Source organism: Giraffa tippelskirchi, chromosome 7 (genome assembly GCF_054371585.1).
Source record: "Giraffa tippelskirchi isolate mGirTip1 chromosome 7, T2T-mGirTip1v1.2.pri, whole genome shotgun sequence".
Classification (NCBI taxonomy): Eukaryota; Metazoa; Chordata; class Mammalia; order Artiodactyla; family Giraffidae; genus Giraffa; species Giraffa tippelskirchi.
Window position 1 is genome coordinate 84304238 of NC_137281.1, and position 26892 is coordinate 84331129.

General features: G+C 37.1%; 1 protein-coding gene across 21 annotated transcripts in view; it reads left to right on the forward strand.

The window, feature by feature from the left end:
• Window positions 1-26892, forward strand: part of LRRC49 (leucine rich repeat containing 49) — a 149294-nt gene that overhangs the window by 75087 nt on the left and 47315 nt on the right. For all 21 annotated transcript variants that reach the window (XM_081506229.1, XM_081506235.1, XM_081506231.1 and 18 more), the window contains one exon: window positions 12000-12147. In XM_081506229.1, the coding sequence (XP_081362355.1) occupies window positions 12000-12147 (148 nt within the window). The remainder of the gene's footprint in view (window positions 1-11999; window positions 12148-26892) is intronic.

Consider the following 26892-nt stretch of genomic DNA (forward strand, 5'->3'; position numbering starts at 1 on the left):
TTGAATGCAGAGTTCCAAAGAACAGCAAGGAGTGATAAGAAAGCCTTCCTCAGCGATCAGTGCAAAGAAGTAGAGGAAAACAATAGAATGGGAAAGACTAGAGATCTTTTCAAACAAATTAGAAATACCAAGGGAACATTTCATGCAAAGATGGGCTCGATAAAGGATAGAAATGATAGGGACCTAACAGAAGCAGAAAATATTAAGAAGAGGTGGCAAGAATATACAGAAGAATTGTACAAAAAAGTTCTTCACGACCCAGACAATCACGATGGTGTGATCACTCACCTAGAGCCAGACATCCTGGAATGTGAAGTCAAATGGGCCTTAGAAAGCATCACTATGAACAAAGCTAGTGGAGGTGATGGAATTCCAGTTGAGCTATTTCCAATCCTGAAAGATGACGCTGTGAAAGTGCTGCACTCAATATGCCAGCAAATCTGGAAAACTCAGCAGTGGCCACAGGACTGGAAAAAGTCAGTTTTCATTCCAATCCCAAAGAAAGGCAATGCCAAAGAATGCTCAAACTACTGCACAATTGCACTTATCTCACACGCTAGTAAAATAATGCTCAAAATTCTCCAAGCCAGGCTTCAGCAATATGTGAACCATGAACTTCCAGATGTTCAAGCTGGTTTTAGAAAAGGCAGAGGAGCCAGAAATCAAATTGCCAACATCCGCTGGATCATTGAAAAAGCAAGAGAGTTAAAGAGAAACATCTATTTCTGCTTTATTGACTATGCCAAAGCTTTTGACTGTATGGATCACAATAAGCTGTGGAAAATTCTGAAAGAGATGGGAATACAGACCACCTGACCTGCCACTTGAGAAACCTGTATGCAGGTCAGGAAGCAACAGTTAGAACTGGTCATGGAACAACAGACTGGTTCCAAATAGGAAAAGGAGTACGTCAAGGCTGTATATTGTCACCCTGCTTATTTAAATCATACGCAGAGTACATCATGAGAAACGCTGGGCTGGATGAAGCACAAGCTGGAATCAAGATTTCTGGGAGAAATATCAATCACCTCAGATATACAGATGACACCACCCTTATGGCAGAAAGTGAAGAACTAAAGAGCCTCTTGATGAAAGTGAAAGAGGAGAGTGAAAAAGTTGGCTTAAAGCTCAACGTTCAGAAAACTAAGATCATGGCATCCGGTCCCATCACTTCATGGCAGATAGATGGGGAAACAGTGGAAACAGAGGCTGACTTTATTTTTCTGGGCTCCAAAATCACTGCAGATGGTGACTGCAGCCATGAAATTAAAAGATGCTTACTCCTTGGAAGGAAAGTTATGACCAACCTAGATAGCATATTGAAAAGCAGAGACATTACTTTGCCAACAAAGGTCCATCTAGTCAAGGCTATGGTTTTTGCAGTAGTCATGTATGGATGTGAGAGTTGGACTACAAAGAAAGCTGAGCTCCGAAGAATTGATGCTTTTGAACTGTGGTGTTGGAGAAGACTCTTGAGAGTCCCTTGGACTGCAAGGAGATCCAACCAGTCCACCCTAAAGGAGATCAGTCCTGGGTGTTCATTGGAAGGACTGATGTTGAAGCTGAAACTCCAATACTTTGGCCACCTGATGCGAAGAGTTGACTCATTGGAAAAGACCCTGATGCTGGGAAGGATTGAGGGCAGGAGGAGAAGGGGACGACAGAGGATGAGATGGCTGCATGGCATCATCAACTCGATGGACATGCGTTTGGGTGGACTCTGGGAGTTGGTGACGGACAGGGAGGCCTGGCGTGCTGCGATTCATGGAGTTGCAAAGAGTCGGACAAGACTGAGCGACTGAGCTGAACTGAGTGCAGCACTTTAAGAGCATCATCTTTTAGCATTTGAAATAGCTCATCTGTAGTTCCATCACCTCCACTAGTTTTGTCAGTAGTGATGCTTCCTAAGGCTCACTTGACTTCACACTCCAGGATATCTGGCTCTAGGTGAGTGACCACATCATCATGGTTAACTGAGTCATTAAGAGCTTTTTTGTATAGTCCTTCTGTGTATTCTTGCCACCTTTTCTGAATCTCTTTTGCTTCTGTTATGTCCTTGCCATTTTTGTCCTTTATTGTGCCTATGTTTGTATGAAATGTTCACTTGGTAACTCCAGTTTTCTTAAAGATATCTGTTGTCTTTTCCATTTGTGTTTTCTTCTATTTCTTTGCTTATCTCTCCCTAGTATTGTCTGGAAATCTGCATTCAGTTGGATATATCTTTCCCTTTTTCAATTTACTGCTAGAAAATGATCATTGTAGCCTTGAGAAAACTAATAGAATTGTCATCTGCAATTTTGAGACACTCAACTCTGTGCTAGTGTTTCTGTCAGTCAAGTGCAGACAGACATAATAGATATTCTCTTGATTGAATTGTAGTCAATGGCATTGTTGTAACAAAAGATATGTAAAGAGACAGTTTAACATTTTTCTGTATTACATCTGTCAACTCTTTAACTCTCTACCTTCTCCTTTTCACTTTCCTTTTGACTTTATCCATGGCCTTCTATTTATTTCTCTCTTTTGTCGCTTTATTTTCTCAATTTATTAAAATCTTTTAAATGTTGTGATGGATAAATTAAACTACTTTAATAGTTCCCCCCAAGGGAAATTTGGAGTTCTTTTTCATGCTATGTGAAAACTTTGTTCCATCATGAGAAAAACATAGTGATTTATTATTAGAAGACATCTTGAGATTCTTTAGAACAATTCATTTCTAAGAACCCTTATCACCGTCAAGCAGTGAAAATTCTAGTGACTAACATTAATTTACATGTATCAAACCTAGATGTTTACATTTTAGGAGCACCAAAAGAAACAGAAAAGTGAAAGAAAATGTAAATGGAGAAAAAAATATATATGAAAAGAGTATGTGTTAGTTTTGCTTACTGTAATATTAAAACTGATTATTTGGTTCAGCAATAATCAGTTTTAATAAAGTTCCCCACCATCTTTTTGCTTAAATATTTTAGTAGTCATTGATGATTGTTATCTGGATGCATTATTTCTTTAGGGATTACAAAATAATGATATTCCGTCATTCTTCATTTTTAAATCTATGTTTCTTCTTTAAAGAAAACTTTTAGTAGCTTTCTGGTTACCCTGAAGAACAATTTGTGCAGGAAAGATAGGGCAAATGCTTGACTCCTTTTATCGCCATCCCCTGCCTTTGACTTTTTTATTTTAATTAAAAATTTTTTTTTGCCTCTGGAAGATCTGTGCCTTTTCAGATCTTCATGGAGTTTACTCATATTTTCAAATTTGTTTTTATTTCTTGAAATATAATTTTTATATTCTGTCTGATGATCATTTTATATGAAGTCACCAGTTTGATAGTGTCACCTATTGTTTTTGCTGGCTGTTAGAGTGCTTTATTTCCTTTTGAACTGTGAACTGTTTATTTATCTTTGTACCTGTCTTTGGGAATTTTTTGAGATCTTGTTTAAAGGTAGATTTCTCCATGGAGAAGTTTTGTTTCTGTCAGATGCCTTCAACTTCTTCAAAATATCACTTCTCCTCTTGAAATATTTTAGACCACCCCTTTAGTGGGGATTCAGGTTGCAAATTGTGGTTTGTGGTTACAAATAACCAGGGAAGAATTTTCATCCCCACCTTAGCCCCAAGTTTTGAGATAGGCGATATTCCTGGGGTAGTGGATAGAAAAGTTTGTAACACATTTTGAGACCCTAGGCCTTGCGGTCTCAGTGTATATGTGAGTTAGTCAGTCAGTTGTGTCTGATTCTTTGCTACCCCATGAACTTTAGCCCACCAGTCTCCTCTGTCCATGGAATTCTCCAGGCAAGAATACCAGAGTGGGTTGCCATTCCCTTCTCCAGGGGATCTTCCTGACCCAGGGATCGAACCTGGGTCTCCTGCATTGCAGGCAGATTCTTTGCCATCTGAGCCACCAGGGAAGCCCCTGGGGTCTCGAGGTTATGGACAAGTCTCCAGGTAGACTCTCCAATTTGGGTGGCCCCTTGGATTTGTCTTCTGTCCTCTAGCTTTAAAGATCATGAAAGCTGGAGCTCAGATTCACTGTGTTCACTAAGTGCCCTCATAACAAAAAGGTCAGTTTCAACATTCTACTTACCTCTCTGGCTTCCTACCTTTAGTTTTTTGTGTTTTTTTTAGCCTGTGTAATTCTTATGTATTTTTTAGCAGGTCATGGATGCATTTGAGAAGATTTTAAGAATATATTTTACTTTTAGTTGTTTAAAACATATTTATATTTTTAGTTGTTTTTAGCAACAGCCTCAGTCCACAAACTTAATTCATCATTTTATCAGAAATACATTGTCTTTGTGTGCTCCTTTCTTTAACTGTCCTTCATTCTTTAGCACTTAGGTATTATCTTATTGATCTTTCTATCTATCTTATTGATATTTATGTTTATTAATTGTGTATACTTAAATCCTTGTGAGTACACTTGATTTATTCTATTTGATTTGTTCCATTTCATTTTAGCCCGCTAGACATATAGAAACTAGTCAGTAAAATTCTCAGTGATCAGTATAAAACAAGTGAACTTTTCATTAAGGTTATCACAGAGTACATGGTATTTCATTGGTATGAAAGAGTGAAACCTCCTTTTTAGTATACCTGTCTTACTTTGGGAGAGGACTTTCTAGTTAGAGAAATTTGACTGGCATTGAGGAATTCTTACTATGTTGTATACATGCATATATGGAAATTTTGTTTTTTCTCTATTTTATTAAGCTAGCATAAAATGGGCTCAAATAGTTTATTTTCCTTTTGAGATGTAAGTTTTCGTCAATAGGGACAGATTGTTCTTCTATAGGTTCTTTAGCAGATAGGAAGCAGATGTGGCATTGGGAGGAGACTGCTAGGGGAAGAACAAATGTATGAGTAATCTGGAAAAAGATTAAAGTCAAACTATGAGTTAAATGTCAGCCTTTGGACCAAAACTTTTCCACTCTTGGTACTTTGAAGAGACAAGCAGCTGAGTGTTCTTAAAAAAGGAGAGAATGTTCTTAAAAGCCAGTACTGCTCCACTATACTTACTGTTATTTTTCCAAGTTTTTTTGTTTTTTAACAATCTGATTCAGACTTTCTTTGGCTAGGTAGGATATAGTTCCTCATTAGCCTGTGTTTGTACTTAAGGAGTCTTGTTTTATTTGATTAGAGAATGTGTTTAAAATCATGTGCCCTTTGTCAGAGTGTTTCTAGGAATGTCTGGCATGTTTATTGGTCAAATGCCTTGCAGATGGAAATGAAATTTTGTGAGGACTCTTCTGGATCAAATATGAATCTATTTTTACTTTAATAAAATTATTTAAAGCATAAAGACTTCATTCTGGGTGTCAGTACTAGCTGCTGATCTGGGAAGGATTGCCAGGAAAGTACCTGCTGAGGATTGCAATGATTTTCCCATTCCTGGTGCCTCTTTTTGGTTGTGTATGAATTACAAACATAAGCCAGATGGGCATCAGTAGGTCTTCTAGATCTCTGAAGTGCTTTATGATGACATTTACTGAGCATACTGTTTTTTTCCTATCTTCACTAACATGCCTTATAGTATTAGATTTCACTGAAGATATTGTTTTGTTCTGTGTTTTGTCATTCAGTTTTGTGTGTTGTTGTCATTCCATCAGTCAGTCATGTCCAACTCTTTGCTACTCCATGGACTGTAGCACACCAGGCTCTTCTGTCCTCCACTGTCTTCTGGAGTTTACTTAAATTCATGTCCATTGAGCCAGTCATACTGTCTAACCATCTTATCCTCTGCTGCCCACTTCTCCTTTTGCCTTCAATCAAGCTTTGTGTTTAACAGCACTCATTAGAAATTATTAGACTAATTTCATTCTCCAGGGGAATACTTGAGAGGTAGAGCTATAAACAGTTATAATCATTTTAGTTTAAAATTATACCTGCAATAAGGAATGAATCATGGACTTGCTGCAGTCCAGCTTGAAAATAAATAGTAAATAACAATACATTTAGAATATACCTACAATGAGTGAAGTTTTTGAGTTTTTCTGTACTTCTGGATGTATTATTTCTACTTTTCAGTGCATCTCTCTAATTAGTGACAGATATCAGGTCACAGCAGTCTTATCAGGTCATAACTTGGAGTTTAATTCTTTTCAGATATGCTGGGCCATTGAAAAAAACTGCTCTTCAGCATAGACTAGCTCTGTTGCTCATTAATTAGTATCTTAATGTTGAAATAAGTTATCCCATCCTGTGGCAGTTGGAGGAAAATTTTATGAAAGCCTTTATGAAATATATCCTAATAGCCACTGACCACCAGTATAGCATAGTGTTCCTGATAAAGGAGAGATGACAGGTGGTCTGTCAAACATGGCTTTTTAATACTTTAAGTTTCTTCATAAATCAATGTGTTGCGATGTAACCTACATGTCGTAAAATACACCCACTTTAAGTGTAACGCTCAGTGAATCTTGACAAAGTATACATCCTTGTAACCACTACCTCAATCATTAACCCAAGAGAGAAACCTGAATGTTATTCTAGATTCCTCTCTTCCTCACATTCAAATAATTATTTGTTTCTGTTCATACTTCACTCTGAATTTCTATGGAGCCTATTCCTGCCTCTCTATTCTCATAGCTATTGCCTTAATATGATATGTTTGACCCTTACTTTTTTCACCTCTCTTACTTACTGCAATCTACTTTATAACTGGTTTTTCACTTTTTAACTCTTTTTTCTTTATGCCTTCCCTAATGTTACTAAGTTATGATTATTCTAGTCATATCAGCCCCCCTCCTTTGCTTCAGATCCCTTGATGACCCTTCACATTTCCCCTTCACAGTCATCAATTTCTTTTTCTTTATTGGAATATAATTGTTTTATAATATTGTATTAGTTTCTGCTGTGTAATGAAGTAAATCAGCCATATGTGTATATATATCCTCATGTCTTAAGCCTCCCCCCCACAACCCCCATCCCAACTCTCTAGGTCATCACAGAGCTCTGAACTGAGCTCCCTGTGCTATACAGGAGCTTCCCACTATCTGTTTTACACATGATAGTGTATATATATGTTAATGCTATTCTTTCAATTCATCCCACCTCACCCCCCCACCCACAAGTCTGTTCTCTACATCTATACATCTATTCCTGCCATGAAAATAGGCTCATTAGTACCATTTTTGTAGAGTCCATAACAGTATGGAGGTTCCTTAAAAAACTAAGCTCAGCCATCAGTTTCTAAGTAAGGGATTGGCTCACAGTGGTAACTGACTTCATGACTTAATAAGTTATGAAATATACATGGAGAATTCAGATTTGTGAAGGGAAGGTGATGACTTAGTTCACTTAACAATGTGAAAGAAATAGGTGTGTCTTGTGTTTCAGTTTTAAAGTTACTCAAAGCATTTTATTTGACTCTAGCTGTATGTTAAAAGCTACAAGGGAAGGAGAGAAGCATCTTTCAACATTCATTTCAAACACTATGAACTGTTACGAGATATTTTATATTGATGAAAAAAATTTATCAGTGCTAGGTAAGAAAAATTGTACTGTTTATTCAAGTTTACTTATATTCCAAGTGATTATTACTTCTAAATTCATGAGCACTCATATTCATTTGCATATACTAGCCTTTTAAAAAGTGTCTTTCCTAATTCTCTAACCATGTCTTGAAAAACCAAATGTGTTTATGAATTATGAGGTTTACCTTTTAGACTGGTAAAGATAAGCTCTAAGGTAAAATATTGATAGCAGAGTATCTCTACCTTGAATAGGAGGAAAATATAGAAGAAATATTTAAATATGACAATAAGTAATATAATAAAAACTTCATTTTTGTTATAGATATTATCTCACCTTAATTGCTAAGCATATAGGTTATTTTCTATACCATTAATATTCTAATCCTCTAGCTTTTCTTAATATAGAAAGATATTTAATATTGTTCCTAATAAGTAAAGTAGTCCTAAAGTGCTTTTAGGCCTGTTTATGGGTTTCTGTGTTGGCTCAAATGGTAAAGAATCTGCCTGCAATGCAGGAGACCTGGGTTTGATTCCCTGGGTTGGGAAGATCCCCTGGAGAAGGGAAAGGCTACCCACTCCAGTATTCTTGCCTGGAGAATTCCATGTACAGAGGAGCCTGGCAGGCTACACTCTATGCAGTCACAGAGTTGGATGCGAATGAGTGACTTTCACTTATATTAGTTATTTGAATAGTCATTAAAGAGAGTGATTCTAATATAATTGAGATTTATCAGTCTGCTTTGAGGTATTATTTAGAAAAGTGGTTATTTGCTTCTTTTAAAAAATGAGTCCTTAAAAAATTCAAAATAAAACTACCATGTGTTCCAGCAAATCTTCTGGATATTTATCTGAAGAAAATGAAAATATTAACTTGAAAATATATAGGCCCTCCAATGTTCACTGCAGCATTATTTATAGTAGCCAAGATATGGAAACAACCTAAGTGTCCATTTATGGTTAAATGGATAAAGAGAATATGATATACACACATGCACAATGGAGTATTATTCAGTCATAAGAAAGAATGAGATTTTGCCATTTGCAACTGCGTGGATGGACCTTGAGGGCATTATGAAATAAGTCACAAAGACAAATACGATCTCACTTATATGTGGAATCTGAAAAATAAAACATTAAGCTCATATATAAAAAACAGATTGGTGGTTGCCAGAGGCAAGGGGTGAGGTGTTGGTGAAATGGGTGAAGGGGGCCAAAAGGTACAATCTTCCAGTTATAAAATAAATAAGTCGTGGGGATGTAATGTACAGCAGGTCGACTATAGTTAATGATATTGTATTGCATATTTGAAGATTGCCAAGAGAATAGATCTTAAAAGTTCTCATCACAAGAAAAAAATATTCTGTAACTATGTATGGTGATGGATGTTAACACTAGTTAATAATGGTGACCATTTTGCAATATATACAAATATTGAATCATGTGCATACCTGAAGTTAATACAATATTGTATGTCACCTATAACTTAATAAAAAATGAAAGTCCTGATTACAATATCAGCAAGCAGATATTGACAAATGGATTCTAAAGATTATATGAAAAAGCTAAGACCTAGAACAGCAACACGATGCTGAAAAAGAACAGAGTTGGAGGGCTGATACTGTCCTATTTCAGGACTTACTATAAAGATACAGTATAATCAAGACAACACAATATTGGTGAAAGAAGGATAGAATGTCCAAAAATATACCCACACAAATATAGTCAAGTGATCTTTGACAAAGGAGCATAGGCAATTCAATAGAGAAAGAATAGTCCTTTCAATAAATGGCACTGTGACAATTGAGTATTCATCTAAAAATGAATCTAGACGTAGTCCTTATACCTATTGTAAAATTAACTCAAAGTGGATTATACCTAAATATAAGACACAAAACAATTGAACTTCTAGAAGAAAACTCAAGAGAAAATCTAGGCACCCTTGGGTTTGGTAGGTTTTTAGATACAACACCAAAATTATGATCCATGAAAAAGGAAATTGATAAGTTGGACATATTAAAATTAAAAGGTTATGCTATGTGAAAGACACAATTAAGAAATGAAAAGAAGTCAGACTGGGAAAAGTATTTCAAAACATATTCTGATAAAAGACATATTCATGATATAAGAAAAAGAACTCTTAAAACTCGGCAGTAAGGAAATGATTACAAATGGACCCAAGAACTGAAAATGCAAAGAAGATATACAGATAGCAAATATGCATATGAAAAAATGCCAAAATCTTTGTCCTTTGGGAGTTGCATGTTAAAACTGTGAGATCACTGAACACCTATTGGAATGGCTAAAATTAAGAAAAAACTGACACTTATGAAATGCTGATAAGACTATAGAGCCAATAGGAATTCAAGATGGTACAGCTACTTTGGAAAACAGTTTGGCAGTTTCTTACAAAGCTAAACATAGTTTTACTGTACAATCCAGCAATTGCACTGTTGAATGTTTACCCAATTGAGATGAATATTTATGTTCACACAAAAACCTGAAGATGAATATTTATAACTGCTTCATTCATAATCACTGAAAACTGGAAGTAACCAAGATGTCTTCAATAGATGAATGGACAAACAAACTGTGATACAGCCAGAAAATGGAATATGATTACGGAGTGATTTTTATTTTTTAAAGAAGCTATGAAGCCACAAAAAGATATGGATGAACATTAATTGCATACTGCTAAGTGAAAGAAGTCTGTCTGAAAAGGCTGTAAACTATATAGTTCCAACTATATGAAATTCCGGAAAGGCAAAACTATATAGACAGTAAAAAGATCAGTGGTTGCTTGAGATTCAGGGAGAGAGGAGGATGGTTAAATGGGGAATTTTTTAGGGCCATGATACTTTCTTGGTGGATACATGACATTATGTGCTTGTCAAAATTCACAGAACTTTACAGCATAAAGAGTGAACCTTAATGCATGCATATTAAAAGAATAATTTAGGAGATTGGAGAATCCCAGGAAGAAATGATATAGACTATGACAGGAGAATGTAACCACATTTCAATTGTATGGAACAACCTTCTTGAAGGTGTAAGCAGGGAAGAGTGGGAGGGGAAGGTACTGACCTAAGTAACTTTGGAAATGAGTCTATAAGACTAGGTGCAAAAGGAATTACACATTATCATTATGCTTTTGTTAATAAAGTGATTTCCCAAGGGGGCACAAATTGAAAATTCTCATACCACTATACATATATTCTGGAATTAATAATTAACTAAATGGATGAGAGATGGTGAGAGCCAGATTTCTCCTGGTTGAAGTAGGAATTTACAGATAAGTAAGGGGAGAGGTTACAATAATCCTTTTGGTGATAGAGTTGGAAACATTGGTTTGAACTTATGTTTAGCTAATATAGACACAGATGGTTAGAGAAAAAATATACATATACACACAGGTTGGTATACATGCATATATTTCCTTGCTCTGTCATCAGAGGGCCTAAAAGAAATGACATCTAGTAGTAAATAGTACACCTTGCCACCAGATCTTTGTTTCTAATGCCATTTCCCAATAAAGGAAACCATGGCTTCTTGAAGAAATGGTTGATTCTAGGACTGGAGTAGGAAACATACAATAGGTATCTAGAGAATCTTATAATGCTGGAAATTAAGGAAGTGCTTAGAAAAACAAAAAAATCCATGTTAATAGGGGTATGTCAAAGGGACATAGGAGCCCACTGAAAGAGCTTCCAATGGCCAAAGCTGGAACAATTTGAACAATAAAATATAAGTAAAGATGTACTGCATTATAACCCAAAGAATGAAATGAAATGTCCATGAATAGAAATCCAATACAAATAAATAAGCAAGAAAAAGACAACCTTCCTTGGAAGAAGAATTCCAATTAATTTACGTAGATACTATGCCCTCAGTGAGAGGAAACTGAACTTCCACTCCCTCAGTATGGGATGCACATAATGACTTCCCTCCAAAGAATTCAGTATGGAAAGAAGGGGAGAGAAGAGTAACTTTACATTGCAGGAGCCTGACAAACACTGCTTCAGTCAGGTGATCAAGGTCAACTTTCAACAATGGTGTCATATTAATTAATAGTGTGTACTGTAACCCTAATCATGAAAAAAATCAGATAAATTCCAATACAGGATCAGCCTACAGAATAATAGATCAGTGCTCCTCAAAACTCTCAAGGTTATCAAAAATGTCACAGCCAAGAGGACCCTAAGGAGACCTGACAACTAAATGTGATCTGGTATCTTGGATGGGATCCTGGAATTGAAAAAGGGCATTAGATAAAAACTAAAGAACTCTGGATAAAATCTTGAGTTAGTAAGAATATATCAATATTCATTCATTAATTGTAAAAAATGTACTAATTCATGATGTTAATAATAGAGGAAAGTTGGTGTGGAGCATGCGGGAACTCTGAACTGTCTTTTCAGTTTTTCTGTAAATCTGAAGGTGTTCTAAAAAATAATGTGTGTTAAACAAAACAAAGTGTTATTTGAAGGGCTCACAGTAATCCAGTGGTTTCTGTCTCTCCTCCAGTTTTGAGAGTGTTTGCTGCCTTGCTGACTCCACTTCTCTCTCAGACATCACTTTTGATGGCAATCCCATAGCTCAAGAGTCATGGTACAAGCACACAATCCTTCAGAATATGATGCAGCTGCGCCAGCTAGACATGAAGAGAATCACAGTGAGTGAGAACTCTCCTCAAGTGCTCGCCATATTGGCTTATTTAGTATGGGCTAGGAAATTGGAACACATGTTCTTTGTTTAAAACACTGATTTTTAACAATCTATGGATTATCATGACTATATACTAAATAATTACAATGACAAACTTTCTGTTTTACCTCCTATCCATATTCCCAATTTCATTGAATCAAGTTCCTAGCTTTCTGTTTAAATTAATCATCATGCTTGTTTTTCATTCTTGGTTAATATCCAACTAACAGTTTACTTTGGAATAGATGAGTAAGGATTTCATTGGTAAATTACATAGTATAATGGCTAAGAAGATGGGTGCTGGAGGCAGACTGCTTGAGTTTGAATCTTGGCTTGACCATTTTCTAGTTGTATGACTTTTGACAGTTTACTTAACTTTTCTATCTAATTTTCCTCCAAGTAAAATGGGGATCATAAGTATGTCATATGATTGTTGTCAAGATAAAATTAAGTACTAAACCTTAGAACAGTGTGAATCTTCCAGGAAACATAATATGCAGCTATTATTATTATTCCTTTTGATGCTATATTTCTCAAAGTATCTCCTTTTTTATTCATTCTGTCTCCATAACATTTTTCACAGTAGAAGTTTTGATATGGCTCCTGATCTAAGTGAAATGCTGCTTATAGTACTCCTCCTTTTAGGTGTACAATGCACATAAGCATACTTTAGCCTCTAAGAAGTTCTGTAATAAAGAAACTTGCCTGAATTTGTTTTGTTGCATCCCAAATTTATTGGAACAGAACATATCTGTTAATGATCTCAGTTTGATAATCTCTGACCTAGAAAAACATCCTAAACCTCCACTGTTTTTTTACTTTTAGACTGTGCTAATTTTATGTGGATTTTTTTTTTTTCTGATCCGTATCCTGTGTCTGCTGGTTTCTTAGTTCCCCAGCCAGGGATTGAACTTGTACCCTCGGCAGTGAAAACACTGAGTCCTAACCATTGGAAAGCCAGCAAATTCCCTGATGTGGATTCTGAGTGATCACTTAGGTTTATTCAATTGCCAGTTGACTCATTGCCTGTCCACTGGTTTCACAATGTGTGCCATTCACATTTGTACTTCAGCGATATTATGGACATCAAGGTGGCTAACAGGCGAAGTGTTGATGAATTCATAAATACTAGGAATCTTCTAGGGTTCTACCTCTGTCTTTGTTCCAGCGTGGAGAAAAGGTTCTTTGTCCTCTCAGTTTGTTTGCATCTATACTGGCCACTCTGTATCGTACTTTTGCTCTCATCTTCTTGTCTTTCTTAGTTAAGGATCTTCAGTACTCTTTTCCTGTTGAGGTTGCAATGAACAGGGTGAGAAATGAAACCAACTTATTTATATAAATTAGTAATTATATGGTGTATTTCTCATAGTAAATTTATGTCAGTCTTGTCTACTCAGCTAATGTATATAGCCCTTAAGGGCAGAAGCCATTCGTCATCTTCCTTGCCTGATATATGGAGATGTTCTATACATGTTTATTTTCTTTCCTTCTCTATTTCATACAATGCTGAGAAGGTAGTAATATTCAGTAAAGACTTTTTGGTTGAGTAAAAGTTACCCATTTCCATGCCTTAAATGAAAGGAAAGTTGTGTTAGTTGCTCAGTCATAGTCATGTCCAACTCTTTGTGACCCCATGGACTGTAGCCCACCAGGCTCCTCTGTCCATGGAATTTTCCAGGCAAGAATACTAGAATAGGTAGCCATTCCCTTCTCCAGGGGTTCTTCTGGACCCAGGGATCGATGGGCTTCCCTGGTGGCTCAGACAGTAAAGAATCTGCCTGCAATGCAGGAGACCTGGGTTTGATCCCTGGGTCAGGAAGATCCCTGGGTCAGGAGAAGGGAATAGCTATCCACTCCAGTATTCTTGTCTGGAGAATTCCATAGACAGAAGAGCCTGGTGGGCTACAGTCCATGGGGTCACAAACAATCTGATAGAGCTGAGCAATTAATGCTTTTCACTTTCATGTCTTAAATAAGGGAGAACAAACAATACTATGTATAATCATTGTCCTTGTACATCCCCTAGAATGTACTTGCTTGGTAAGGAGATGAGGAAAATCCCCCGGGATGGAAAAGGGCCAGTTCTTCTGCTAAATATAGAGCAGCAATCCTTGTGCATCTGTCCCTCCACTGTTAATTTTAGAAATGTGAAATTTTTTAATGGAAATAATCTCAAAGTTACAGAAAAGTTGTAAGTACAGTACAAAGAACTTTGTTTTATTGAACTATTTGGGAATAAGCTGCTATCTCAATTCCCCAACTGCTCTGAATACTTCATGGTATATCTTACAAGCAAAGACATTCTCTCATGTAAACACAGTATAACCAACAACATCAAGAAATAAACATTGAATAATTGCTAGTGTCTAATCCTCACATCACATTCACATTTTACCAATTATCTTAATAATGTTCTGTGGGGCAAAAGGATCCAGTTTGGAATTATACGTTGCTTAGAGGAACATTTTGTTGTCAGGTGTCTGTTGTCACCATATTTCCTGAACAGTTTCCTAGTCTTTCCTTGACTTCATGACTGATATTTATGAAGATTACAGGTCAGTTATTTTATAGAATGACCCTTAGTTCAGGTTTTATTTGATTTTTCCTAATGATTAATTAATAGTTATAGCTTTTTGGCCTAAATATCACACAAGTGATTTTGCATTTCTCTTATTGTATCCTATTGAGTGTTCTGTAATTTATGTGTATATCTTTATTGATGTTGTTTACTTTAAGATGGTGTCTGTGAGGCTTCTGCATGCAAAATTATTCCCATTCCCTTTTATTTTGGTGTTCTGAGATTTAATTTCCAACATGGAGGGCAGGGTTCCTCACACCTCCAGTAAGAAATTCTCAGAACACCAGCTCAGTGTTCAAGAATTCAGTTCGTTCAGAATGGGGAACACATGTACACCCATGGCAGATTCATGTCAACGTGTGGCAAAACCAATACAATATTGTAAAGTAATTAGCCTCCAATTAAAATAAATAAATTAAAAAAAGAAGAATTCAATTCGGACACTATCCACCTGGAGATAGCATCAGATTCTACAGGTTGAGGGCTCAGTCTGGAAAACTGCACGTGTACCCTCCCTGCTCTGTCAGACACCAGTAACAAGTCCAGGTTATTACCTGTACTTCTGACCTACTGGAAGAAACTGTTAGGTTGGCCAAAAAGTTTATTTGGGTTTTTCCATAACAGCTTATGGGAAAACCTGAGCGAACTTTTTGACCAACCCAGTACTTACTAGGTCACCAGTTTATTGTAAAATGATATAACTCAGAAACAGCCAGATGAAAGGGATGCACAGGGCTTGGTGAGAAGGGACACAGAGCTTCTGAGCATACTACTCTCCCCAGATGTCCAGGTTTCACCAACCCCGAAGCTCTCTGAACCTGTCCCTTTGGATTTTTTATGGAGGCTTCATTAAATAGTCATGATTGATTATATCATTGGCTATTGGCAATTGATTCAACCTTCAGCTCCTCTTCTCTCCCTGGAGGTCTGAGGGTGCAATGGAAAGTTCCAACCTTCTTAATTGCCTGATTGGTTCTCCTGGCAACTAGCCTCCATCCTTAGATGAGGTCCAAAAGTCATCTCATTAATGAAACAATAGACACCTTTATCACTCTACACACTTAGGAAATTTCCTAGGGTTTGAGCTGGAATCAAGATTGCTGGGAGAAATATCAATAACCTCAGATATGCAGATGACACCACCCTTATGCCAGACAGTGAAGAAGAACTAAAGAGCCTCTTGATGAAAGTGAAAGAGGAGAGTGAAAAAGTTGGCTTAAAGCTCAACGTTCAGAAAACTAAGATCATGACATCTGGTCCCATCACTTCATGGGAAATAGATGGGGAAACAGTGGAAACAGTGTCAGACTTTATTTTGGGGCTCCAAAATCACTGCTGATGGTGATTGCAGCCATGAAATTAAAAGATGCTTACTCCTTGGAAGGAAGGTTATGGCCAACCTAGATAGGATATTTAAAAGCAGAGACATTACTTTGCCAACAAAAGTCCGTCTAGTCAAGGCTATGGTTTTTCCAGTGGTCATGTATGGATGTGAGAGTTGGACGGTGAAGAAGGCTGAGCGCCGCAGAATTGATGCTTTTGAACTGTGGTGTTGGAGAAGACTCTTGAGAGTCCCTTGGACTGCAAGGAGATCCAATCAATCCATCCTAAAGGAGATCAATCCTGGGTGTTCATTGGAAGGACTGATGTTGAAGCTGAAACTCCAATACTTTGGCCACCTCATGCGAAGAGTTTACTCATTAGAAAAGACCCTAATGCTGCATAGGATTGAGGGCAGGAGGAGAAGGGGACGACAGAGGATGAGATGGTTGGATGGCATCACTGACTCGATGGACATGGGTTTGGGTGGACTCCGGGAGTTGGTGATGGACAGAGAGGCCTGGCGTGCTGCAATTCATGGGGTCGCAAAGAGTCGGACACAACTGAGCGACTGAACTGAATTGAACTGAACCAGAAACTGGGATGAAGATCAAACATGTATTTCTTACAATAAATCATACTATCACACTTTTGTAATTCCGTACCTCATAAAAATTTCAATTTATTTACTTATTCATATCAGTATAGACTCATGGTATTTTGTCTCACCTTTTGTTTATACCTTTTTAGTAACTTTAGTTTGTAAAGAATATACCTTGTAAAAGACTTTCTATAAATTTTCCAACCTGGGCTAGTATTGACAAACACTAACCTATGAGCGGGCCACCTGTTTTTGTAAATAAAGTTATATTAGAACACAATCATGTCCACTCACTGATGTATTATTTATATCTGCTTTAATGCTACACTGGCAGAATTGAGTAGTTGTTAAAGAAACTATATAGCCTATGACCCTAAAATATTTACCATCTGGCTGGAAAATTTTACTGATACCAGTTCTATAACTACTGTTTTCTAGCTGGAGTGGATTACATAGATACCTAATGAACTTGTGTGTACTGTGGCTATGATTCCCCAAACTGTGTGCCAAAGATACTGCAGTGAACTCACAGGGGCGTTGTGGAGTATTTATAATTTTCAAGCAAAAGGCAATGAGATTTGATATCTGTGAGACCCGGAGAAAACCACTAGCTTAAGGTAGTTTACCATCTCAACATTAGGTCACAATGTATTTCTCTCTATGGCATTATATCCTGGCAAAGCTGACCTTTCAGTGACTGTTGTGATAAAAACAAATACTAAAATCAATATAGAGCAGGAAATGAGGGTGACAGTATCCAATTTAATTCTCATGTTTGAGAAGTTGTTTAATGCCTTACAGATATGCACATTTCATTAGTAAGTTATTATAGTTATTCAAGAATGATATTTTTTATTTAACTTAAATTATTATTTTTGAAATGACTCCCTGGTGACTCAGCTGATAAAGAATCTGCCTGCAATGTGGGAGACTTAGGTTCGATCCCTGGGTTGGGAAGATCCCCTGGAGGAAGGGAAAGGCTACCCACTCCAGTATGCTGGCCTGGAAAATCCCATGGACTGTGTAGTCCATTGGAGTTGCAAAGAGTTGGACACGACTGAGCAACTTTCACTAAGTTGCCAGAATATGAATTTTGTTGTTTACTAACTACTTAATAAACAGAGCTGTAACATATTTTTTTTGACCTAGTGGTACCATGGAAAAATTCCTAAGACAGTCTTAGGCACCTTGGAGTTTCTGCACTAGGGTGTGTATTAGACTCTAGAGATGACAAGATCAGAATCACAATTAACACCCTCAAGTTACTTACAGTCAAGTACAGAGGCAGGCATGCAGCCAGATTATAATGCAAAGTGACAGACTAGTTTGATAAAATTGATTGTAAATAGATATGTGTATGTTTACACACACACACACACACACACACACACACACACACACACACACACACGGCAGGATAATATCAAAGAGCAAAGCTGTCCAATGTATACTGGAGAAATAGAAAAAATTCCAAAGGAGAAAATACTTGACTTGAGACTTGAAGAGGGCCAGAGACAAAGGAGGATATATCAGTATTAAAGTGTTCTAGAGAGAGAGAAGACACGCAAAATGCAGAGGGGTGTGAGGATATAGCAACTCAGAGCGGTTCAACGTGGCTGAGCGCTGAGTGTTCATAGGCGAGAAGAGCAGCAGGAAAAGGATACATGACCAGTTTAAGAGCTGAGTCATGAAGAGGGTGTTTTATGCCATAAGAAAAAGTTTAGATTTTTGTGTTGAACATAATGGGAAACTCTTGAAGAGTTTAAGATACTTAAATTGGATTTGCCTATTGAAAAGGTTGTCTGACTAGCAGCCCAGAGGACAAATTGGAAAAGATAGGATGAGTGATAAAATGAAAAGCAGGATTAGTCAGGATAAGAGCTTCTGGGGTGTCTAATCTAGCAGAATGGCAAGAGATAATATGGTATCTCAAGATAATGTGAGTTGCTGGCCTCAATTCCTATTTTGCTTTTGTTATCTCTGTTAGGAAGAATGACTTTTAGTTAGTAAAGAGAAAAAATAGATATTAATAAAGTGAAAATAAAGCCTTGATAGGCGAATAAAAAGTTTGAATCCAGACCTATTAGGGGCTAAAGGCCCTTATGGGATTCCCAGGTGGCACTAGTGGTAAAGAATCTGCCTGCCGATGCAGGAGACTAAGAGATGCAGTTTTAATCCCTAGGTCAGGAAGATCCCATGAAGTAGGAAATGGCAACGCCGTCTAGTATTCTTACCCAGAAAAATTTCATGGACAGAAGAGCCCTGGTGGGCTACAGTCCATGGGGCCACAGAGTCTGACACAACTGAGCACATAGCCTAAAGGGCCTCAAGTAAATATTTTAGACTTTTGGGGATATACAGTCTGTGTTGAAAGCTATTCAACTCTTTCATTGTAAAGTAAAAGCAGGCATGAACAATACATAAAAGTGAGCATGGCTGTTCCAATAAAACTTTATTTACAAAAACAGATGGCAAGCTGCATTTGGTCTGTGGGCTAGAATTTGCCAATCTTTGATCTAAAGCAGTGAATAAATTTAGTGAATAAATTGCTAGGCCTTTGAAAGTTATATCTGGAAAGCAGTGTATAATAGTAGAGTAGCTAGATAGAAAAAATATTGTGGCAAATTATGACAATAAACTTGAATGTAGATTATGAAAGAAATCTAAATTGGATTATTTAGATGATTTGTGAGTACTTAAGGAATTGATCACAAGGAGGCAGCATTAGTTGACTAAAAACAATTTGTGCCAAACAAAATTAGGTTAATATTTTAGATATTATAAATAGACCTTTTCAGAAGAATACTATAGAGAGACAGTGTTTTGGTATCTAAGGGAAGCACTGAGTGAAGTCTTTTATAATAGCACATTGAATGAATTGTATGACAGCATAGTTAGGTGGATTTGTGATTCGAGAATACCTACAGAACAGAAAGTAATGGATTAATGGCCAGTGCAGAGAAATCTGTACTGGGGTGCTGTGAGGCTTCTTTTTTTGCTCACTCTTGTTCTCTTAAACATGTTTAAATATTGACTAGTTGAGAACATTATATTATTCTAATAAAATATATAAATGACAAACTGGGGAAGTTAGAAATCCTGATATACCAGTTGATCAAATCAGAATCCAAAAGAAGCTCAATAATCTAAAACAAGTTTTGGCAAACTACAGCCTGTGAGCCAAATCCATCCCACAGCCTGTTTTTTTTTTTTTTTTCCATAGCTCTCAAGCTGTGAATGGTTTTTATATTTGTGAAGCACTGTGAAAAAAGAAAAAGAATATATGCTGGAGATTTTATATGGATCACAAAGCTTCAGATATTTGCTATCTGGCTCTCTGTAGAAAAAGTTTGCCGACTTCTAATCTATAAATATAAGCAGAATTTAGCAAGATAAAAAATAGATAAATTGAAAATTCTAGACTTAACTTCTTAACAACAAACATGACAGTTCTCAGCCAAATGCAGAGTTGGGAGAAAGAGAATTAGCATGTGTGAAAAAGACTTGCATTGAAATTGATAAGTTCAAATTGAGTTAATTATGAAATGTGATTGTTAGAACTTAATATGGCTTAAAACAATATTCATTTATAGAAATAGAGAATTTAGAAAAAAAAACAATAGTCCCCTTTTTTCTTTGTTAAATTACACCTGAACTATTAGTTTTAGAAGGGTGATTGCAAACAAACATTTCCAGAAAACGTAGCACAATTCATTGACAAAGAAGATATTACAGTAGTCTTCAAATATTTTTCCAACTATACAAAAAAGGAGGGGATAGACACATTTTTAAAAATTTATTTATTTTAATTGGAGGCTAATTACTTTAAATATTGTAGTGGTTTTTGCCATACATTGACATGAATCAGCCATGGGTGTACATGCGTTCCCCTATCCTGAACCCCCCTCCCACATCCCTCCCAATCCCATCCTTCAGGGTCATCCCAGTGCACTGACCCTGAGCACCCTGTCTCATGCATCGAACCTGGACTGGCGATCTATTTCACATATGGTAATATACATGTTTCAATGCTATTCTCTCAAATCATCCCACCCTTGCCTTCTCCCACAGAGTCCAAAAGTCTGTTCTTTACATCTGTGTCTTTTTTGCTGTCTCACACATAGGATCATTGTTACCATCTTTCTAAATTCTATATATATGCGTTAATATACTGTATTGGTGTTTTTCTTTCTGACTTACTTCACTCTGTATAATAGGCTCCAGTTTCATCCACCTCATTAGAACTGATTCAAATAAATATTCCATTGTGTATATGTACCACAGTTCTCTTATCCATTTGTCTGCTGATGGACATCTAGGTTGCTTCCATGTCCTGTCTATTGTAAAAGTGCTGCGATGAATATTGGGGTACACATGTCTCTTTCAATTCTGGTTTCTCGGTGTGTATGCCCAGCAGTGGGATTGCTGGGTAATATGGCAGTTCTAGGATAGACACATTTTGAAGAACTAGAACGAAGACCATTGTATAGAAAATTCCACTTCCCAGAATTTTTTATTTCCAAGGCAGTATGTTGTGAATACACGTGCTATTCTTACAATTCTGCAATGGACACAGTATCTAAAGTTTCCACCTCAAACTCACATATAGTTGGCTTCGTATGAACTTGTTTACAATTTGTTCTCCAAAATACGAGGTAGCCTATCCGAAATGGAAGTGAGTGTCCTGCTGTGGCAGCCTTTACTAATGCCCCCAGTGTGTTCTTCCGTCTTCCAGGCAGAAAGATGAGATTTCCCTTTCCCTTGGAGTTAAACATGGTCATGCAACTTGCTTTGGACAATGAAATGTGAGCAGAAGTAATGTACAAAATTTTCAGACAAAAGCATTTAAAGGCCAAAGTGCGATTTTCTGGGCTTTTCTCCCATGTGATGGTCATTGTGAAAGCATATATTGAGTCGAAGATGCCATCAAGTCATAACACCTAGGAACACTTAGCCTACTACATGGAGAACAGTTGGGGTGTTCTTTGCATGATCAAGAAACAAACTTTTCTTATTGTAAGCCAATGTGAGTTTTAAAGTTATTATGGTGTTATAACCTATCCTGTTCTGGCTTTTTCTCCCCTAATGTATAATATGGGGGTTGCAAACAAGATGGAAGAGGGAAGCATCACTATGAACAAAGCTAGTGGAAGTGATGGAATTCCAGTTGAGCTATTTCAAATCCTAAAAGATGGTGCTATAAAAGTGCTGCACTCAGTATGCCAGCAAATTTGGAAAACTCTGCAGTGGCCACAGGACTGGAAAAGGTCAGTTTTCATTCCAATCCCAAAGAAAGGCAATGCCAAAGAATGTTCGAACTACTGTATAATTGCACGCATCTCACACGCTAGCAAAGTAATTCTAAAAATTCTCTAAGCCAAGCTTCAACAGTACGTGAACTAGGAACTTCCAGATGTTCCAGCTTGAACTGAATTTACAAAAGACAGAGGAACCAGAGATCAAATTGCCAATATCCATTGGATCATCGAAAAAGCAAGAGAATTCCAGAAAAACATCTACTTCTGCTTTATTGACTACACCAAAGCCTTTGACTGTGTGGATCACAACAAACTGTGGAAAATTCTTCAAGGAGATGGGAATACCAGACCACCTGACTTGCCTCCTGAGAAATCTGTATGCAGGTCAGGAAGCAACAGTTAGAACTGTTAGGACATGGAACAACAGACTGTTTCCAAATCAGGAAAGGAGTCCATCAAAGGCTGTATATTGTCACCCTGCTTATTTAACTTATATGTAGCATACATCATGCAAAATGCTGGGCTGGATGAAGCAGAAGCTGAAATCAAGATTGCCGGAAGAAATATCAATAACCTCAGATATGCAGATGACACCACCCTTATGCGGAAAGTGAAGAACTAAAGAGCCTCTTGATGAAAGTGAAAAAGGAGAGTGAAAAAGTTAGCTTAAAACTCAACATTCAGAAAACTAAAATCACAGCATCCGGTCCCATCACTTCATGGCAAATAGATGGGGAAACAATGGAAACAGTGACAGACTTTATTTTCTTGGGCTCCAAAATCACTGCAGATGGTGACTGCAGCCATGAAATTAGAAGGAGCTTGCTCCTTGGAAGAAAAGCTATGACCAACCTAGACAGCATATTAAAAAGCAGAGACATTACTTTACCAACAAAAGTCAGTCTAGTCAAAGCTATGGTTTTTCCACTAGTCATATATGGATGTGAGAGTTGGACTATAAAGAAAGCTGAGCACCGAAGAATTGATGCTTTTGAACTGTGGTGTTGGAGAAGACTCTTGAGAGTCCCTTAGACTGCAAGGAGATCCAACTAGTCCATCCTAAAGGAAATCAGTCCTGAATATTCATTGGAAGGACTGATGCTGAAGCTGAAACTACAGTACTTTGGCCACCTGATGCAAAGAACCAACTCACTGAAAAAGATCCTGATGCTGGGAAAAATTGAAGGCAGAAGGAGAAGGGGATGACAGAGGATGACATGGTTGGATGGCATCACTGACCTGATAGACATGAGTTTGAGTAGGCTCCAGGTGTTGGTGATGGACAGGGAAGTCTGGCGTGCTGCAGTCCATGGGGTCACAAAGAGTTGGACATGACTGAGCAACTGAAGTGAACTGAGCTGAATGTATAATATGACTGTCATCCATGGGCCAGTAGAAGTCAAGTGATATAGCTTCTAATCTTCATTCTGACATTAACTATAACCCTGGAAACATCTGTTTTCTCTGTTAAGAAAAAAAGATTGAAAGAAAAATAAGAAACATTCTCCTCTAGACAAAAACTCTGTAATTTTAGTCTGTTTTAATATTTAGTGTAGTCAAGGAAAACAATGTCTTATATAACTATTTAAAGTATATGGTTAAAAAACCCATATTGCCATTGTTTTTAAAATTCCACATAATAAATTGCTGATTATATTAGGACTGCTATTATTTATTTTGCAGCAAAACGTCTTCTCATGTAATAAATTCATTGTTTTAGAGCCTTAGTAGTCTGCTAAGAGTGTATAATCTAAGTTATTAAATACCTATTAAATCACTTGCTGCTGCTGCTAAGTCGCTTCAGTCGTGTCCAACTCTGTGTGACCCCATAGACGGCAGCCCTCCAGGCTCCTCTGTCCACAGGATTCTCTAGGCAAGAATACTGCAGTGGGTCCCCATTTCCTTCTCTATTAAATTACTACGCTTCTTAATTAATGTAAACCTGTTTCTGTATCGGGTCTTCATGACAAACCACAGTAAGGAGGAAAGTGTATGTCTACTTTCAGGCCAGGTAGATCTCTTTCTTTTGCTACATAAAGGATATGGTTTTTGTCCCAGAAATTGGATTATTATCATGAAGATGAATTTTACAATTTTTTTCCTTCTTACCAACAGATTTATAGCTTATCTTTACAATTAGAGGGGTTTATTTTTGTTTCTAAGTTTAGTTACTCTATAATTATTTGGGCTGAAATACAGTCATCATCTGTATAAATTTTTAAAACATTCAATATTTGAATTGATTTGGCATCTATCCAGTTTTCCTAGGTTTAGCTTTCCTTTTAAAGTTCTCCTGCCTTTAATAGAAGCTCAGATTCTTTTTACAAATCTAATGAAATCATCTGTTAAGTATGTGTAGTACGTGATCCATACAGTTTCCAGTACTGCTTAAAACTGGCCCTTTGAATAACCAATCTGTTTCTAGTTCACATTCAATACACGAGTCAACAATTGACCATCAATATATTTTGTTCTTTTAAAAAGTTTTTTCTGAAACAGGTTATACTTAATAGGTACTAAATCAACATCTACTGAACAAAACAGTTTAATGTGGTTATTAATTCAGCTATTTTATGAAACTAGGAACCAAGGTTCTGAATTTCTTATTTAGTTTATTTCTCCTCATTACCTCTGCTCAGCCTTTAAACATTAAGAACAACTATTTTCCATATTGCAAAATATACTTTAAATTCACCAAAAATCACATAAATTTTCATTCCCTTTTAAACAACTAAATCATATGACAGATTACTGCTAAATTTTGACCTCACTTTTTTCATCTATCTAAAATCAGTAAAACACATAAATATATCCTGATTATAAAAATGCAAACCCCATTTCTCACAAATGACCTCTGGTTCTGATCCTGGCTTTGACCTTGTATAAGTTACTAAACTTCTCATAGTGTTCATTTCCTCATTTTTAAAATTTGAGTCTTCCAGTGGATATATTTCTGCTTACCTTTTAAATTCTGTGATAATTTACTTTGTGCATTTTTTATTTACTTCTTTAGTCTAAATCCTTTGCTTTCAGGAGCATTTATAATGGCTCACACCCTAGAATACATTTTCGTGCCTCTTTAACTTTCCTTAATTCTAATTATAATGTATATACTGATTGGGATGCTCTAGACTGTTGTTGTTCAGTCACTGAGTCGTATCTGACTCTTTACGACCCCGTGGACCACACCACACCAGGCTTACCTGTCTTTCACTATCACCTGGAGTTTGCGCAAATTCATGTCCATTGAGTCAGTGATGTTATCTAAGCATCTCATCCTTTGCCACCTCCTTCTCCTCTTGCCCTCAATCTTTCCCAGCATCAGAGTCTTTTCCAGTGAGTCAGCCCTTCGCATCAGGTGGCCAAGGTATTGGAGATTCAGCTTCAGCATCAGTCCTTCCAATGAATATTCAAGACTGATTTCCTCTAGGATTGACTGGTTTGATCTCCTTACTGTGCAAGGGACTCTCAAGAATCTTCTCCAGCACCACAGATCAAACCCATCAATTCTTTGGCACTCAGTCTTCTTTATGGTTCAACTGTCACATCTCTACATGCCTACTGGAAAAACCATAGCTTTGACTATACAGACCTATGAGGGCAAAAGATGTCTCTACTTTTTAATATACTGTCTATGTTTGTCATAACTTTTCTTCCAAGGAGTGTCTTTTAATTTCATGGCTGCAGTCACCGTCCACAGTGATTTTAGAGCCAAAGACAATAAAATCTGTCACTGTTTCCACTGTTTCCCCATCTGTTTGCCATTAAGTGGGACCAGATGCCATGATCTTCATTTTTTGAATGTTGAGAGCTTTTTCACTCTCCTCTTCCACCTTCATCAGAGGCTCTTTAGTTCCTCTTCACTTTCTGCTATAAGGGTGATATCATCTGCATATCTGAGGTTGTTGATATTTCTCCCTGCAATCTTGATTTCAGCTTGTGAGTCATCCAGCCTGGCATTTTGCACAGAAGTTAAATAAGCAAGGTGACAAAATGTAGCCTTGATGTACTCCTTTCCCAATTTTGAAACAGTCAGTTGTTTCATGTCCAGTTCTAACTGTTGCTTCTTGACCTGCATACAAGTTTCTCAGGTGACAGGTAAAAAGGTCTGGTATTCCCATCTCTTTAAGAATTTTCCAGTTTGTTGTGATCCACACAGTCCAAGACTTTAGCGTAGTCAATGAAGCAGAAGTAGATATGATTTTGGAATTCCTTTGCTTTTTATATGATCCAACGGATATTGGCAATTTGATCTCTGGTTCCTCTGCCTTTTCTAAATCCAGCTTGTACATCTGGAAGTTCTCGGTTTAAGAACCGTTGAAGCCTAGGTTGAAGGATTTTGAACATTACTTTGCTTGCATGTGAAATGAGGACAATCATATGGTAGTTTGAACATTTGTTGGCATTTCCCTTCTCTGGGATTGGAATGAAAACTGACCTTTTCCAGTCCTGTGGCCACTGCTGAGTTTTCCAAATTTGCTGGCATATTGAATGCAGCATTTTCACAGCATTATCTTTTAGCATTGGAAATAGCTCAACTGGAATCCTATCACCTCCACTAGCTTTGTTCATAGTAATGCTTCCTAAGGCTTACTTAACTTCACACTCCAGGGTGTTTGGCTCTAGGTGAGTGACCACACCATTGTGGTTATCTGGGTCATTAAGACCTTTCTTCTATAGTTCTTCTCTATATTCTTGCCACCTCTTCTTAATTTCTTTTACTTCTGTTAGGTCTTTGCTGTTTCTGTTCTTTGTTGTGCCCATCTTTGCATGAAATGTTCTCTTGGTATCTCTAATATTTTTGACAAAATCTCTAGTCTTTCCCATTCTATTGTTTTCCTCTATTTTTTTTGCATTGTTCACTTAAGAAGGCTTTGTTATCTCTCCTTGCTATTCTCTGAATCTCCGCATTCACTTGGCTATATCTTTCCCTTTCTCCTTTGCCTTTTGCTTCTC